The 18,977-nt window shown below is 45.6% G+C and overlaps 2 protein-coding genes across 12 annotated transcripts in view; both read right to left on the bottom strand.

Moving 5' to 3' along the window:
* LOC135368532 (collagen alpha chain CG42342-like) overlaps positions 1-4,492 on the bottom strand; it is a 112,119-nt gene extending 107,627 nt beyond the window's left edge. For all 11 annotated transcript variants that reach the window (XR_010414812.1, XR_010414813.1, XR_010414814.1 and 8 more), the window contains exon 1: positions 4,055-4,492. Coding sequence is in view for 8 of the 11 variants with exons in the window: in XM_064601892.1 (XP_064457962.1) it covers positions 4,055-4,249 (195 nt within the window). In the remaining 3 variants the exon portion in view is untranslated. The remainder of the gene's footprint in view (positions 1-4,054) is intronic.
* Positions 4,493-12,034: 7,542 nt separating this feature from the next.
* Positions 12,035-13,267, bottom strand: LOC135369448 (uncharacterized). Its single transcript, XM_064603037.1, has one exon. It carries the CDS (start codon positions 13,265-13,267, stop codon positions 12,035-12,037), a length of 1,233 nt encoding a protein of 410 aa, XP_064459107.1.
* Between the last annotated feature and the right edge of the window lie 5,710 nt (positions 13,268-18,977).

The following is an 18,977-nucleotide window of genomic DNA, read 5'->3' as shown; positions in this document are numbered from 1 at the left end:
AGTGTAATCATCATGATAGTACAATAAAGGGGCACTAAAATGCAAAAACAAGTTCACTTCAAATTACGTTAAACGCCATGTTAATTTCGACCTTGTTATCATAATTCAAAACTTTGAAAGATGGTGAAAGGCGTATTAGGCAATTTGAGGCCTTGTACGTATTTGTCCTTTCTATGTTGTTCCAGCCTCAGAACATCAGTTCTCTCACGGTCAAAACTTTGATTCCGTTACGGATCTACAATCGAAATTATACCGGACTCTTTCTTGCTTCGGCGCTAAGCAGTGAACGTCGTTTCAGCTCATGCATCGGTGTTTTAAAGTCCATGCTGCGCGTGCAAGCGCGTGCCATGTCATGGAACAGTCCCGGTGAAAAACATAGTGCGCGTTGCGAAGCGGACTGGCGTCGCTGTCCGAAGGACGTGAAGATAAATGTTGTCAGTGAAACATTCGCGAGAACTATTGTGGGCTACGATTCAGTGAATCGGCATTGAAAAATGCAGTAGTGCGCATCATGCCGCGCATATACGGAACACTACAATGGCACCCGTTCCAAATCCCCACAGCCACGATATCTATGCGCGCGCTTCTCCTGCTGTCTCATTGGATACCGCCAATCTTTGCCTCCTGTCCTGGGGATCCCATTCGTTACGTCAGAGACGGCTCTGGTTTCATCGCGTTTTTCTTCTAAACGGTAGCGCTGTGTGAACTAATTTTACTTGCATCATACTATTTGAAACACGGACTTTCATTTGAAAGCAAGTTATTTTGCATTTTAGGGCCCCTTTCAGTCATTCTCGATATTTTGAACAGCTACAATGGCAGAAGAAGAACATGGGCGAAGGAAGTCTCACGGCAAAAGCGCCTGCAGTTGCTACACGGTGCCAAGGGGGGCATGCCTAACAAAATTCATACTCATGCGATTGCTCATTCATGCTCACTCATGCTCAATATGACGAATGAATTGAGCATCAGTGAGCAAACGGTGAGCAGGAGTTACAAGTTGCGACCTCTGCACGTCGGAAGTCCAAGTCCTATGTACGATTCTGTGGACACCTTGCTCGGACAACTGCCGGGGATGCCTGCAATTTGGTGGCAGGGCACAGTCGTCCGCGAAGGACTTTAAATTCGGTGTGGGGTGTGCTTACTGACGTTCCGGCGCACGTTAAGGAACCCTTCGGGTGGGCACAGTTAATCCACAATTAAGCCTGCCATTGATTATTTAGAATAACTCTTGTATTTAGAAACCTGTAGCACGAAGGGAGCGAAGAGGTTAAAGGTAATTGAAGAGGTGAGAGTAAAGAGGGTGGCAAGTAAAGCTCAACAGTCAGCTGTATATGCAGAAGATGTAGGAAATGCCGTTGTTACGTTCCGCACATAGATGTCGCTCGATGGGTGGCCGCAATTCGAGAGACATAAAATTTAAGAAGAAGTTACGCCGTAAAATATGATTTTATTTCTTTCTCTCTCTCTCTAAATGCTGGATATAGTCAGATAGGGTACAGAGGAGCATTATCTGAACCATTCTCTATGAGAGTACCAGGAACTGTAACAAGAACTCACAGAAGTAGCCCGATCCCGTTGGCTCATGTACCTCACGTGCATTTGCACGTGTAGCAAATTTCAGTGTATTCCAATTTCCCGCCGTCTTTCACACTGGTGGTCTGAATATTTGGAAGTTACAACAACTGCAAACAACAGCTGTAAAGTCCACACAGCCCAGGCCGGTCTAGTCCGCCATATCACGGCTTCCTGCACATCATTTTCATCTTTGACCTGGGATATGGGGTAGAGTATCGCCCCTGGCTATAAAACTCCCCGTCCACCATCCCAAAATAAAGTTGTTGTTGTTCATCTTTGAGAAAACGTCGGCCACTACGAGAACATTTTCGTCGCCTGTTCTCCCGCTGCTCGAGAACTGTGCCGTCGACCGCACGCAGCAAATACGAGATGCGGCGGACCGCTCTTATTGCATTAAGCCTTTCAGACACAAACAAAGATGCGTCAACACTGTTCTATGGCCTGTGACTCGCTAGTAGACAGATAAACTAGCAGGCATACCCGCAACGGTATCCCAGTCGTCCGGCGGTGCTAATGTTGGCAAATAGAACTAACTTAACTGGATGCGACTCGTATCCGGTATACATGTGTATGGCTGTATCCAGTATGTCCTTTAAGCCAGGTTGTCCGGCATGATAATACGACAGGCAGAGTAACCTTAAAATGGCGACAAAAAATAAATAAAATAAAATAAAGAAGAAGAGATCGCGTAGTACGCGGTTAATCACCAGCGTACTACGCGATCTCCTTTATCTTATTTCTTTTTGTCGCTTTGCGTTATTTTGTTCATATTTTGTATTGAAAAGTGGTCGAATTATTTTTTCTCTAATTTTGTGTTCCGTATGTACGTGATTATCCTTAACGTAAGCGAGAACGTTTAGAACTCTTTATGACAATAGCTGTCTGGCGACGTAAGCCATGAATTACGATTATCTCTATGAAGAGAGTGCGAAAGGAAGAAAAACACTACCATAGTGGTTCACGGCGCTTATTTTTAATGTTTTACTAATACTGAATAACATCCTATCTACTATCCCGTTACCAACATCTATTACCTGCAGAAGAGCGTCGAGTTCCGGTACTTTCACTTCTCTCCCCCCCCCCCCCCCCCCCCACCCAATTCAACCACAAAGCGACGGCCTTTGCTTAGAAAAAGGAAAAGGAAAAAAGAACGAACAGACAAAATCAAGCAACGACAAACGAGCAAATTTGACGAATACGTTACGGCCAAAGTATGTAAAACTCGATATGCTAGACTGCAAGAATTCACCCATTCCCCGGGAGTATTGCTTTCTTTCGGGTATGAGAAAATGGTCTGCCATATACACAGCGAACAAGGTATGGAGAGACATACGACTGTTCCCATGCCAACGTTGTGGTCATATCTCTTCGGGTTGAAGGTTTCCACGAATTACAAAGGCTTCTTTGGGCGCGGGAGGTTATTTATGGTCGCTGCACATCAAAGGGGCACAAATAAATGATACATATAAACCGCGATATACAGATGTCGTAAAAAAATTTGGCACGACGACGTTACTTGTCTCGTTTGAATTGAAAGATACGGCGCAATTGCCATGGTCATGCAGATTTTTCCAAAGGGTCGCGACGACGGAAAAGATGCGCCAGTATTTGTCACGTCTCGTTACGTGGTGTTATCTGCGAACATTGTCGGCGTCGTTGTTCTATCCCCTTACCTTTCTTGTGACGTTCCAACTTTTTGTGTTGCTGAGAGAATTTAGACACGACGTACAGTAAACAGTGTAAAGCCAGTAAAAGTAATCAGCTCGCCATATTGAATGTTCTCACACTATCCTGCAGTTTGTATAGTAGCGACCTACTAGGTGATTACAATTTTGGTTACAGCGCGGGAAGCTTCCTATGGATGTTTTACCGGTGCAAGCCACGACCGTATGTATAAGAGGGTACTGCTCTCTGTCTGTATAAGAGAAGGACTGAGCTTGGGAACATTGATGTTCAGCATATGACACTTGACGGTGGAAAGGATGAAAAATATTTCGGTCTACGTCCCGTTAGCGCAAGTTCCAAATTTTCGCCTCTTATCTCTCTTTTCTTAAACAACGCACTGTACGATTAGTTCAGGGTTATAGAGCAGGGCAACCTCGTTCTGTTACCTTGAAAAAATTGTGTAATGGTACACACACGTCCCATTCATTTATGACCTGTCATGCGGTAGACAGTATATAGTTTGCAGACTGCAGAAATCTGTAAGTCATCGGTCTGCGCGTGCAACGTCATATGAAACGTCATCTGACACTTGTTGGATAGAGTCCAATAATGTTCCAGTAAACTATGCCAGTCCTGGCCTCTGCCCCCACATATTATGGTACAGTCAGCAACAGAACTGAAGCAGAGCAGCGAGCCTCTCCGAGTTGGCTGACCTCTCTAGGGTAAGAGAAGAAATCAGCCAACAGCACGTGCACGTCTTTGCCTTTGTTAACTCATCAACTCCACTCCGCGGTACGTAGATGACACTTACCTCTTGCTCTAGGCTGTCCGCCCGTTGAAGTCGTCGTTCTAGAGAGTCCACCCGTGCTTCCAGATCGCACACTCTAATCACGCACAGCACGGTAACAGTTGCTAGACCCGCTAGCAGAAGCCACTGCAATACTGTTCCCAGCGAAGTCACTCTGCGGAACGCGGAGGCCCTCCAGGGTTCCTCCGCTTGGCCCATGTCTCTGTTGGCACTACACGCCTGCACAGCACGCGGCCACTCAGGACACCACCGGACTTATCCGTAGTTCCGTTGTCGCCATTCGTCCAGTGCTGGCTGGTCCGTGCGCTCTCCGCGCCAACACTCACTCGAGTGGGTGCCGCTGGGCTTTTGGAACGCCCGCCCGCCGCCGTACAGGTCCTCTCTCGCCCTCACCGACCGCTCGCTGGCTGCCGTAGCACCGACGCGGGCACCGCGTGTTCATGCTGCTGTGGAGCTGGAGAGGTGTGAGAAGGAACAGGAGCTTGAAAAACCGGATCACAGAGGGAGCTACCGCACAGCTCGTTTGACGACTGCAGAAAACACGCGCCTGTTTTGGATTTCCGATGCAGGGTACTCAGGCACGGTAGGGCAATGAGGAAGTAACTGAGGTCGTATGATTGATTGAGGAACTGCGAAATTTGGGAAGTCTCAGTGTATAGTCACCAGCAGGAGAGAGGCATGACCTCAATCACTGACGTGCGAGTGACCCGTGGGACAAACGTGCAATGCAACGTCTGAAACGGTGCGAGAAAAAAGCATTTTCGTCTTTATAGACGAACCTCTGTTAACCAACATGTGACGTCACGAGAAGACTGGTTCCAGGTTATATTTTGCTGTGGTGGGCAAGAAGCGGGAAAAACGCGTCGGCTTATAGGCTGATAAAGCCGATAATGCCCACCAGCATGCTTTGCGCGGCGGCGAAACGTAATCGATGACGCAGCGGATCATAATGCACAATCCTTATGAGACAAATCCCGCGCAAATCGCAACGTGAAAGCTCCAAGTTACCATATCTTTCCAGCTTATACTGATGAACTTGAAAAAGTTGTCAAGCTGACGCAGAACTGTCATCAGGGAATAATTAAACTTTCGTGTGTGGGAGAGATTTACTAAACGGATTTCACATGGGTACTATACAACAGGCACAACACACACATAACATACACACAAGATCAACGATAGAGGGCGATGCAAATTGCGGCTATTAACAAATGAGAGGCAACGAATGATAAATGATCATGGATGGGGAAAAATATGGATGGTGAAAAAAAATATGTACAAAATAACGTAACTAACGTAAACTTTCGTAACTGCCGTTTCGTCACTCTATTGCCCTGGGTTCCTCACAATAGATGTAAATTGCAACAAAATTCCCGATAAAAAATGACCAATCAGAAGAAAAGTCACAACACCGCCATCACGCCAACCAGTTTGTCCCGGGCCTTGTCCACTGGCGACCCGTGCCGACGTCCGTCCGTATAGGTGCCTGCGGGATACGAAAAGCGATTACCTATCAAGTTAGACGTGAACTCCTTTTTCAGTATACCTTCGTTGTGAATATTTTCGCTGTGAAAGTGCAGCAGACCACGCAGGAGAGTGAGAAACCATGTGCGTTCTCGATTTCTGGATACCATAGGACTTCTATCCTTATTGTGAAGGGGCTCATTATTGCATTCCCCGCATCACCACCAGCAATGGCGTAGAGTATCGCGCCTTGCGATGAACCTCCCCATTCATTATCTCGCGATAAAGTTGTTGTTGTCGTAGTTATTCCCTATAACGGGGATTTTACTATGAGAGCAATGATTATGATGTGATTTGTTTCAGGTTTTCTTACGTTTTCATATACCAGAAATTTCGTCCATGATAACTTCGTTGTCGAGCAACAACAACTTTATTTTTGACAATTTTGACAATTTCGTTGTCGAAATTACGAGGGACGTCTCCCAATGTGCAAGTCGTTGATGTAATCTGCGAACGACAGAATTTAATACGTGTCAAAACGTAGTTTATTAATTAAACTTCAGTTAATACGCGTAAGTGGAATATGCGTAAAGTGTGTAGGTTTAGAAGCAGAAAATTAAATACATCGACATGATTTGAAAAGTAAACAGCCAAAATGCGAAGCTCTTTTCTCTGTGCGGGGATGTCCTCGGCAAGACTTGCTAAAAACACCTGGATTCGCTAAACTGGAGCACGAAACGGAACAGACATATCTTTCAGCACTTAGGTGTGTTTTGCATGTAGGGGTGCGCAGCCCTCTGCAGCTGGCGCTGTTGAATACCATGTGTTTCTTTGTGGAGATCTGCCCTCTCGAAAGCAGGGAAGCGAAACGGCAGACGTCTTCGAGGATGCCATAGCTCGGAATTCGCTTTCTGCGCTATAAATCTGTCTTTGCCTCCCGCAGAGCCTGCGGTTGTTGCTGCTGATGTCATTACGGCCTTTAAGCGGGCATCTGAAATGCCGAAAAGACGGCGTAAATTGCGAGAAGCGACATAGTAGTGACCATAAACCATCGTTACGAACACGCTCGAGGAGGATATACGAACCGTCGCACAACACTTTCTCAAGATATGTGCAGCGACTCCTCGAGAGAAAATGTCGCAGTATTTTGTCGTTATCGTTCTTCTTTTTTCTTGTCAGCAGTAACATATCACAGCGCTGAACTGTGTGCGTTTTTCTCTCTTTTTTTTTTTGTATTGTGAAAAAGCGAGCGAGCAAATAACTCGCATAGTCACTCCCCGTATTCTTTGAACTTGTGCCTTCTAATGCTAACCTGTAACATCTCAGGCTTAGTTTATACTCGTTGTTTGCGTGCATTGTGTGATGATTAGAACGCGGATTTTCATGCAAATGCGTATTGTTTTTGTCGATATGGTTTCGTATCTGGACGATGAAAAGACACTTTTGGACTTTTTGGTAAACTTGGACGATCAGAAGGGTTCTATGGTGCTTACATGTAATAATGGTGCTTGCAATAATGGTGCTTGTGGTAATGTAATAATAATGCAATATGGTGCTAAATACATGTTTTGCACGTTGTAGCATGGTTGTTGTGTGAAAGTGCAAGAAAAGTGCATATTTTGCCATATTTTCAGGTGCGAGAGATTGCTTCTTCTGTTTTTCGTTTTTTTTTCATGGATGGCTTTGCTGGTTCCGGGAAGGCGTTGGGTCGGCTGTCAAGAAAATTCTGATCGGAATCGAATATTTTCCATGTTTCGGTGGGGTGAGGTTCGGTGTTCAGCCCGTTCTCTGGCTGCTTCATACTGCATTGTCACTGCTATGAAACATAACCTCAATCTGCCTCTATACTTTGCACTCGTCGAAAAATAACTCGTCTCTGTTTGTTTCACAAGATTTATTATCATAATATACACCTCAGAGAATCGTTAATTCAACAGCCTTCATACATCTCAGCTCGTATACCGATCACCCACAGAAAGTCGGTATTCCCTCATGCTCAACGAGATCATTTCACGATTCCTTTCTTCCTCGTACATCGTTGGAGTGGAACCGCCTTCCCAGTACCATCTCCTCCATTACCGACGTCAATCAATTTAAGAAGTGTTTATGCGATTATTTCTCTGTATAGCCATTTTTCATTCTACATGTTGTACATTTCTGCTGTCACTCTTTTCTTTCTTCACTTTTCTTTTACATATACGTATCTGTGCAATCAGTGCAATAAGTGGAACTTTGTTCACGTGGACCTAATTTGGAAATATCTTGTATGCTACTTGTATTAACATCTTTTTAAAAATTATTAACCCACTCCCCTCTGTATTACCTCACGGCCCTGAGGGTAAATATATAAATAAATCACGAACGCAAACCCTTGAACTGCATGATTTATATCTGTGGTGCAAGTATTCTTCGTTGTGTGCTACAGAACGAAGGCGGCTTTATTATACCGTGTTATCTCTAATAAAATACTCACTTTTTATAAAAATGGGCATTTGGTGCACTGCTTTCGTACTAAGAACAATGAAGAACATTGCAGATTTTGATAATTTTTACTGCATTTCGAAGATTTTCAGTACATTGCATGCGTATTTCGGGAGTTCTTCGTGCATATTTATCCGCGCTCTATAATGCTCAAGTCAAATCATGTAATCCCATAAGATCGTGGTATCATCCTGATATGTATTTGTTTATCCCATTCTTAGTTTAGTTTGTACAAATTACACTGTCTGGGCCGCCCAGTAGAAGGCTATATAGATAGAGTTGGAACCTCCCTATTAATTAATTAATCGCAAGTCGCAACTCATCAGTACATAAGTCACGATATAATGAATAGATGAAGAAATTACATAAATGATTCGCGGGAAACAGGAATAAAGCGAGACGAGAAAGAAAGCACATTCGTTTAAATACGCTATATGCTGTATTTGATTTATATGATAGATATGGTGTTAGCTGTATATGAATGACATGAAAATAGCTTATATAACATATAGATTCGAGTGATATATATATATATATATATACGAGGGTGGTTCCATAAGTTTCTGCCCCGACCAACTTTCAATAGTCATAGAGACGAAACAAGCGTATCATTTTTCGACATAGTCACCCTTAACTTCGATGCACTTCTGACACCTTTCAACCAGCATTCTTATACCCTTGAAAAAATAAAAGTCTGACCGCAAAATGCTGGAAAACTGCCTCTTGCACCTCACTATCGTTTTGAAATCTCAGTCCTCTGAGATCCCTCTTCAAGTTTGAGAACAGCAAGTAGTCACTCGGTGCCAAGTCTGGACTGTAGGGTGGGTGGTGGATTTCTTCGAAGCCGCACTCCTTCAGTGCAGCCTTGGCAACAGAAGCCGTGTGGACAGGGGCATTGTCCTGGAGCAACCGGACACCTAGACTCAACCTGCCGCGCCTCTTTTCCTTGATGGCGTCTCGCAGTCGGTGCAGGAGTCGCATAATAAGTCGCATTCACTGTGGTGTTACTCTCTTTGAAGTCGATGAGGAGGATCCCGTGACAATCCCAAAATATTGTTGCCATGATCTTCTTTGTGGATTGTGTGACCTTGGCTTTTCTTTGGGGTGCTTCTCCTGGTTTGCGCCATTCCATCGACTCCTTTTTCGAAAGGGGATCATAGTAGAGTACCATAGTCTCATCCCCTGTAACAATTGACTTCAATATTTCTTCGTTCTCTTGACAGAGCTCCAAAAACTCTTTGGCAAAAACGACGCGCTGTTGCTTTTGAACTGACGAGAGAAGTAGTGGCACCCATCTCGCACTGACCTTTTTCATGTGAAGGCCCTCGTCGATGATGCGAAAAACGGTTGTTTTGGAAAGCCCCAGCCTTTCTGAGATTTCCTTCACCTTCAGACGCCTGTTGCTCAGCACTTCCTCCTCGACAAGAGACAAATTTTCTTGTGTCACCACTTCCACTGGACGACCATCGCGTGGATCATCTTCAATGGACTCTCGCTCCAGTCGAAACTGCTTAGCCCAGTCTTTTACCGTTGTGTACGACAGAGAGGCTTCCCTGTACACGTTGTCCAGTCGCGCTTTAATTTCTTTAGGCGAAAGTCCCTCTTTTGTCAATAATTTTATCACAGCACGGTACTCGATTTTTTCCATTTTAACTGAAGAGTGCATCCTGGCTGTTTGAAATGCCGCTTTCCAACCGACAAAAGCATGTAGAAGGTTGAGGGTGGATCTCCGGCCCTCCAACAGATGGCGCCACGCGTCCTTAATCGCATTTTCAAATTCGCGCGCATTTTCTACCTCGGGCCGGAAACTTATGGAACCACCCTCGTATATATGTATATAATGAGAGAAAAGAAGCCATTAAAGAAACAAGTAAATGACACTAGACGTGTTTGAAATTCAAAATTACATATTAAGATGGCTTAATCTCTGGCTTAGTAATGGCTTAAGATATGTCATTTTGAATTTCAAACACGTCTAGTGTCATTTACTTGTTTCTTTAATGGCTTTATTTCTCTCATTATCATTCTCTGGCTTGCACTGTGACATTGAGGAGTGCTCAGTCACCCTCCCAGGTGTATATCGCTCGCTGAGGTGTATTCAGCGTGGAATGGCAACGTCATAGTCGTCATAGCAGGGTAAAGAGAGTATCGGAAGACTGAAAAGCGGGGTGATCAGAATAAAGACGGTCGAAAAATAGTGTAAAAGTCATAGTTATACTCCATTCACTCTTATTTACATTTTTCCCCCTTAGAGTGCAGTGGCGGGCCGGATGCGGTGGCGACTGTTATGCAGTGAGCTAGTAAGGCTCAGAGAAGGATACTTCAAGTACTTCGACGGAAAGTACAGCCAAGTGTACTTCAAGTGACGTAGAAAGTATTGTTCAGTAGAATTACATGAAGTAAAAGTAAAAGTACCCCCAAAGTACTTTCAGTACAACTTAAATACCGAGTACTTGAAGTAGTGCCCATCACTGGTCTAAACACAGAGTGTAAATCAGTCTAAATCAGTCTAAAAATCAGTGTAAAGCAGCTTTAAACACAGAGTGTAAATCAGTCTAAATCAGTCTAAAAATCCGTCGCTCAGTCTAAATAATGATCGAAATAGTGGAGTGCACGTGGTTTCACCATTGTGCTTACACTTCCAGTGCCTGTAACCAACTCTGACCAATATTGTGATCACTAAATCGTCTTTAATTTTTCGTTTCATTTTATGACCTCCAAGGTGCTTGTGTACCAACCGATCCGTACTAAGGGACACCCAACGCTATCCTGCAATAGTTGTTTGGCAAGACAGAAGAACCGTTTCGAAGAGCACGCATTTTCCGTGCTTGTAATGCAAGAGAGAGAGAAAAAGAGAAAATGAGAGAACACGAGGTAGAGAGAGAGATGGGTAAAGGACATTAAAGAGACAATGATCATTCACGATCCACAAAGAGAATTCGGACCTTGACAGCAGCAGATGCGATAATTGCAGTTTAAATTTCTTGGTCAACATATACACGTGAGAAGAACAAGAACAAGAGGGAATAAAAAATAGGCGCCTTCGAAATTCATTAGAAACCGAGAAGAGTAGAAAATCCAGCGAACCAGTATGGTAATGTGAAGGAAAGTGTCTGAGGACGAGAGTCGCCGATATTTCGAACAGCGACTGTTCTTCTTCTGGGCGAGAGGAAGAACAGTCTCTGTTTGAAGAAGTACAGTCTCTGACTCGAAATATCGGCGGCTCCCGCCCTGAGGCACTTCTCTTCTCATTAGAAATCTGGTTCAGTGGTATACCCAGAATTTCTTCCTTGGGGGTATTGGGCTCTGCAAGGGGGTGTATTTACATGCTTCCAACAAAATATTGCGCAATCTCACGAAATTTTAGGGGGTGCTCTCTAGTTTTGAGGGTGTCAGGGGGAGTTTTCCAGCTCTCCTCGTTAAAGCTCGTGTTCTTTCTTTCTTTTTTTTTTCCAAGTCCATTGAAGTTATGTGAAGAAGGAATGGAGCGATCAGTGAACCGGAGAGCGAACATAGGTTTATTGCGCGCGCTGCACCTCCTCTTTCACACGTCACAGTTATATTCCTCCCGCTCTCCCGAGTGGATTCCACGGATAGCACAAGATGGCAGCACGTTGCCCTCCCACGCGCTTATTTCAAATGAGCTCCTATGGGTGGCGCGACGATTCTATCGGGGGACGACTGCTGTTCATCCGTCCATCCATCCCCAAGAACCTTCTTCTGTCTTCTGCATCTTCCATTGAGCATCAGGGAGCGTCGTAAAATAAGTGCGCTTACACTTTCAAACTTTGATGCCTGCATCGTGTGCTTTTAGAACGTGGTTCTTGCACATAACGGTATACGGGCGACGTTCCAGATCAGATTCCTCGTAATCTACTCCACGCGAACCAATAATTGCAGCTGCTCTCTGCCTGAAGTGATTTCACATACGAATGCCATAAACGTCTCATTGTCTCTGCAACAACACAACACTTCTTTTATTGCAACTTCACGCATACTTTTAACAGCACGTAATGTCACTCATCTCCTTCCACACAGTCATTGTCCATGCTGAACAACACGATGATGAACAGTCACAGGCACATGATGAGACGCATATCCACCACTGCCGCCGTGGCCTCCACCACCATAACCGCCACCTCCATGTCCTCCTCCGGAATGCCCTCCGCCACCATGACCGTGACTTTGAGACCCTTTAGAATACTTGGAATAATCGCTATGATGTCCACCTCCCCCGTGCTTATGGCCTTCTCCACCTTTGTGATGGTGACCACCATGACCGGCGTCAACAGCATGCTTGTTATCGCGATAGCCATGCCCATGTTTGTGATGTTCATGGCCGTGTTTATTCTTGTCGTGGTGTTGCTTGTGGTGGTGTCCGTGGTGCATCTTTCCACCCTTGTTATCGTACTGTTCATGGTGTTGATTGTACTTCTTTTTGTTGTCTCCATCATGATAGTCATCGTAGTACTTGGTGTGGTGCTCCGCGTCTTCCTTGTGGTAGACATCCTTGTGGCCGAAGCTCTTGTGGCCGTGCTTCTTGTCGTGGTCGGTTCCGAACTTTCCACCGTGGCTACCGTCTCCTCCGTGATGCGATTTACCACTCTCCTGACCTCCGTAGCTTCCACCGCCGTGCTTGCCCTGGTCGACACTGCCATGCTTGTGGAAACCATGTCCTCCGTGACCGTGTCCACTGCTGCCGTGGCCGTCATAGTGGTTGCTGTGGTCGTCCCCGTGGTGCTTGTACCCACCACCATAGCTGCCTTGTGAATTACTACTTCCTTGGCTTCCTTGGCCACTACTGTGACCTCCCCCACCACGTCCTCCTCCACCGTGACCTCCCCCGCCATGGCCACCCCCACCGTGACCTCCTCCACCATATCCTCCCCCACCATGACCTCCTCCACCGTGACCACCACCACCGTGACCTCCTCCACCATGTCCTCCCCCACCATGACCTCCTCCACCGTGACCACCCCCACCGTGACCTCCTCCACCGTAACCTCCCCCACCATGCCCTCCGTACCCGCCTCCGTCGTGTCCACTTGCACCGTATCCCCCACCACCGTACCCACCACCATCACCGCCGAACCCGCCTCCGTATCGAGGTCCCGTGGAGATGAGCTCCGGTGCTTTGCTTCCTTTCAATACATCCTTTGCTCTTGCCTCCAATGCCAACGCCAGGTTGCACCACGCTGTCTCAGAGACGACAAGGATCTGCATAAAAGTGACCGCACTGATGCACTGAAAAAGGGGTAACTGCAAGCACATTATCTGCCAGCTGTGCCTTTCTTAGGTTTCCATGGTGCTGATGAAAGATAAGCAGTGAAGCCTTATTCTTTATTACACACAAGCTTTCATGTAGGAGACTACATTTCCTCAGGTGTCTCTGCTCCCTATACATCTGTAGCCTACTACATGAAAGATTGTGTGTAATAAAGAAGAAGGCTTCGCTGTTTGTTTTTCATCAGCACTGTCAGCTTTCTGGACGTTGACTGGCCAATGAATTTCCAATTCGTCTTAGTTATTTCCTGTGTGACGCGCAGCGACAATATGGTCAAGCACTGTATGCACACTTGCAGTCGCAAAAGTATCAGTGACGTCCGCAAAAGCATGCACTTACCTTGGACAGTTTTTCGTCTATACCTATTACTAAGAGGCGAACTTCCCGACAACCTTTCTCGTACTGGTTGCCTACCTTTTAGCATGTCGAAGGACAGCCTTCCGGGGTCTATTTTAGCCGCTATCTTTGGCGGATTAACAAACATAGGAGACCCTCGTACACTGATCTTTTATGACGATCAGCAGACGAGCCCATAGGCGAGGCTCTCTGATAGCGAGTGTTTTAATGTAAATCGAGACCCTATACTTTTCTAATCAAATGATATTGAGAGAGAGAGAGAGAGAGAGAAATGAGCGGATGCTCCATTGGCTGCACGTGAGGTATATGTGTTCATAAGTCAAGTGTGCAACATCCCTACTGTGGACGGCAGTTTCGTGCCGATGAGAGCCAAGAGGCTCGAAACGGCCGTCCATAGCTGGGATGTGGCACGCTTGACTTATATATATATATATATATATAAATGCTTTTGCAAAAGCTGGACCATGTTTCACCGGCACCATATTTAGAGTTCAATCTCCCTGTGTGCACGACGCGAAGTTGAACCTTTGCAAGCATAAATACTGTACTTTCTACTCACAACAAATGTCACTGCAGTCCTCATTTCTCCTTCGTGATTTATAGCCCGACTTCTCGCTGTATGTTGCTCTGTTCCACCGCATGCATGCAATACTGGACTGTTGGCAGCACCACACGTTATATATATGCTTCTGTAATCTTCTTTCTCCTAGCTGTGTCGGTCTCAAGCTGTTACAAAGTTTCTTCCTGAGCCCGATCCTGTCGTTAGACGACACTCATTACTTCAGAAGGATTTTTTTTAAGGAAGCGACGACGATGACCTGCTCGGTGCAGCGTGTCCTCGCTATTAAAAGCTCTGTTCTCTTCACTTACTTGTGAAGCGTGCTGAGCTTTCGAAGCAGCATTCTGGGACTGGAAGCGACCCGGGATCCGACCCGGGTGGTTTTCCCGGGTCTTCCTATAGCGGTGCTCTCAGATATACGTTGGATCAGTTTCTACGAAGGACACAATATACACTAAACAAGTGATTTAGAAATGAGTCCTACATAAAAGAAATAAAAAACGCGTGATAAGTTTATGCTGACCAGGCCCTCTCGACCAAGGTTGTAGGTACTACGAGGTTTGTAACACCTACTTCATCCTACTTCCTACTTCAACGGCGACAAAAATGTATAAAGATTGCATGAAAGATGATAGGTTCGAATCCTACCACCGGCTGTGCTGTGCTGTCTGAGGTTTTCCCTGGGTTTTCCGAATACTTTCCAGACGAATGTCGGCACAGTTCTTCCTAAAGTCGGCCCAGGACGCATACTAACACGGCATAAAAAGTAAATAAATAAAACAGTTAACAAGGTTTCGTGAAGAGCGCACCCGATAACTTTCAAATTTTTTTTTTAATTGATACTTCGTTCTGCTTCATTCATTTGAAGTTCTTAACTAAAAGTAAATGAATTCCGGTCTCCATTCCAACAATTTGGTCGTAACAGACCTGTAAGCTTTTACCTGCCTTACTCCAGTACCCTTCGTCTAATTCAGAAACCAAGCCCTTTGTTCTTTGTGCCGACGAAAATAGGTACTCGGAGAGAACATTAGGTTAGGCGTTTGTGGAGCTCAATGGCAATAATGGCATGATCACAATGGAAGGAAGAATCGCGTCAGCTGATGCCCAATAACGAATGCGTGGGGAAGGGATAGGAACGCTGATCGAGAAGTTTGTCATGACAGGAGAAAATCGATGGAAGCCGATGCTGGTAGCTGCTCGACCCTTCTTGTTTCTTCCTATCTCAACCGCGTTAATGACACAAAGCGGTATCATTCTGATTGCTGGTTGGCTTTGACCATGCTATGTGGTGAAGTTTTGTTTCGATAGTGATACTTCATCGTTTTACGTCCCGAGACAGCTATATGATCTTGAGCGACGCCACAGTAGTATAGGTCTGTGGATTAATTTTGCCCACCTGAGGGCTTCATTTTCGTGCGCCGAAGTCTGGTCACCCCGCGCAAGACGGCGTGTCTAAGCAACTCGTATACTCAGGCATCAAGTTGCTGGCGTGCTCGGCCGTCAAGTCCACAACCTTAGCGTCAGTAAAGTTCTGTTATGAAGAAAACAGCACCACAATGACCTGTTTTTTTTTAAAGATGTTTTTAAAGCTTATTTTAATGACACGTACAGGGGCAAAAGGGTGAGGTGTGTGCACTTTAACACATCACGTAGTGCACATTAACGTTGTACAGTGCTGCACAAAAGTTTACGGAACACGCTCCCGGCGCATTCCTCCTTTAGAGTGACACGCTATGGCAGCGAATGGTGCCATACGGACGCGCAAACAGGTGACCTGGGTTACCTAGGCACATGTCTGTAAGTTCGTACGGTCCGAGCGTGTTCCGTAAACTTTTGTCCAGCACTGTACATTACACGTGGCGGCCGCGTTCCGGTGCGCAGACCGTAGAAGGAGCTGTTTACTTTATGGCTAACGGGCATACGCCGAATACGCAGTAAGGGTGCGGGCATCGTGCGCTACATTGGGGACTGGAATAATGAGTCCAAAATAGAGTGATAGAGTCGTTTACTCGGGGTGTCAAGTACGAACTTCCTGGATAATCGAACTGCGAGGCACCGTAATGAAGCCGCGACTTATTTGTAAAACCCCTCGACAACAAATGGAGTAAATGATAGAAAGTAACTGTTCTGAGGCTGGAAACACTGCCATATTTGAACCAATGGCGTTCGCTAAACTGTGGAGAAAAACAATTCCGCGAAATGGCCGACATGTTTTCATAGCGTACGCGTTTATTGTCACAACTGGGAAATACGTGTACGCTTCGCGGCTTCTAAGCGTTACGCGAACAACTCCCGTATTTCCAACAACTATGCAGGCCATTCCGGTGGCCATAACTCCGATATTGACGCCCCGCATTTTGACATCGTGTGTGGGACGGCGGAAGACCTCTGACCCCACATAGCCTTACTCTTAACTACCGCAGGACTACGCACTAACGAATCATTTAATAAGGAATAAGAAGCCGTTCTTTCTGGCTGACCTTTCCTGTGAAAATAATGCTGCTGCGCACACCTGGAATGTTGTTGTTCTTCTTCTACCTCTGGCCGTCTCGTAATGCTTCAAGGCGCTCTAAGTTCCCATGATCCCTTGCGTGCCACAAGTGACGCTTGCTCCAATACAGTTGGCAATACGAGGTCCATTAACGAATACAGCGTAAACGTGCGTCCTCACTATGCCGACCGGCATATTGAACCATATAGGTAAAGCACACACAGAAAGCCGATCGGCATAGTGAGGGCATCTCGCAAACATAGGGACACGTAGAAAAATAATCCCCCTTTCCCCAATACTCATGCGTGCGGTACAATACGTGCATGATAATGAACCACATATGTGTCGGAACCTCTTTAAGCATGTCATTGCTTCTAATTAAGTTATATGCGATAGGTTCACTTGGTTACTTTGAATTTACGTTAAAGTTCAGATTTCATGTAACACCCCGTTCTGCTTCGGCTCCAGTGCGTTATGAACGAAGATGAGACCATTCTGCACTCGTTGATGAAGTTTCGCGAGTTAGAACAAATTACCCGGCTTCCCTGAATTCAAAAATTTTATACGCGAAATAACGTCGCTCAAGGGCTTTACACGCGAAGTATAGGTCCTACCACAAAAATGTATGCACTTGTGCAAAGTTTTGAGACAACTCACAATCCACAAAAGGAACACTGTTGCAAGGCAGTACAGGTGCGGTATATAAAAATAACATTCAAAGTTAGGAACAAGCATCATATTCAATAACATAATATAAATATAAAACATGTACATAAAATAGGGCACACTTAAAAACAACAGGAAAAATAACAAATCATTGACAGAAGAATGACAGAATTGCCGCATTCCTGAAGCAGTATCGCTTTTCAATTGTGCACAGTTCCGTTTTAGTCCAGCTTGTCCAAAGTACTTGGCCCATGGAGCTCCCCTGCGCATCAGTGCCAGGCTCTTCACTCCCTTTTTGCTTTCATGCAAGCCACTGGACTCCTCGAAGAGCTCTAAACAGAACTTTGACCTGTCATTGATTCGCGTTCACCATAATTCATCCTCTCATATTAACCTCTGTGAAGAGGGGTAGGGTCCTGTGGTTACCACGAGGAAACATCATATGTCATCACATCATCACTTCTCCTTCATTTATTGCTGCTGTTGTTTAGTGCAGATAAGTTTCGCTTTCAGCTAGCTGTTTTTTGCTTGCTTCGAGTACGATTTACGCGTATATTTGAGAAAAATTTGGTTACCCAACACTGCTTACTCACGGTTCAGTATGTATGGTTCTGAATGCCCAGGACGCCGAAGAGTTTATTTGTTCCCTCATAAGTGACTTCCGATGGGGAGCCGTCAGTGAAGCACGTGCGAGCACGGACCGCTGCTTTGGAGGTTGCTTATTGCCCCGTCGTTCTCCAACGGTTAGCTCTCATGTGCTCAACGAAGCATGTAACGGAGCTCTAGTCTTGCTTTCCTTATCCCTCAGAATTGCCCCAAGAGAAACTCATATTTCACCGGAGATCTTTCAATAGGTGCGGTGTGACATCCAGCCGTACATGGTACGACCTACAGCATGTACCGACACACTCGTAAGGTAGGTTTTCAATCATAGGTTCTATAGAAGCCTCGGAAATGGCAAATTCGAGACTCACTCCTGTTGCAAAGACGTACATATGCCAATAAAGGCATTCCCGATCGTGTCACTGAAACATTTGCCTGCTGAAACGTGTGGAGGAACGTCCTAAGACGTATGGAATATGTATTTTGTGTGCTGTACGGCGCTAGACATGTTTGGAATAGATGCTAAGAGCACTCATCTATCACAACGAAGACAAGCGAAAACCCGAGTCCGTTCTGGATTTACTATACTGCGGCAGAGGAGGAGAGCCAGGCCAGGGAGGAAGTTTGCCATGCAAACATACAGTGGAAGCACCACTAGATGAACTTACATATATTGCCTAACAGAGAGAGCACAGGCAGGGCGTGTTGGTTTTCTTAAAGCATCCAAAGTAACTCACGAGGATGTAGACAAGGACAGACAATAGAGGAGAAGCGTTTTCGAGAGAAAGACAAGTTTGACGAGGCCGTGTAGTGGTGGAAACGGCAAGCAGAAAATATGACACAAAGAACTGCAGTGGCAGAAGTAGCAGTGCATGGCCCTGTGTCTTCATTGGGATTAGTTACCGGAGTCACGAATATGGCACCAGTCCTGTCTGGTTATCCTATGTGTTGCGTCAGGTGGCGAATCCAGGAGGGGAGGGGGGAGTACCGATGTACCCTCTGGTCCGAGCTATTTGTACTT

This window comes from Ornithodoros turicata, chromosome 9 (assembly GCF_037126465.1).
Source record: "Ornithodoros turicata isolate Travis chromosome 9, ASM3712646v1, whole genome shotgun sequence".
In the NCBI taxonomy this organism is placed as follows: domain Eukaryota; kingdom Metazoa; phylum Arthropoda; class Arachnida; order Ixodida; family Argasidae; genus Ornithodoros; species Ornithodoros turicata.
Note: the sequence above shows the minus strand (reverse complement) of the source record. Positions and strands in the feature narration are given on the sequence as shown.

Bases quoted from the DNA above. Each gene is read 5' to 3' on its own strand.
- LOC135369448 (XM_064603037.1), bottom strand. From the start codon at position 13,267: ATGTGCTTGCAGTTACCCCTTTTTCAGTGCATCAGTGCGGTCACTTTT.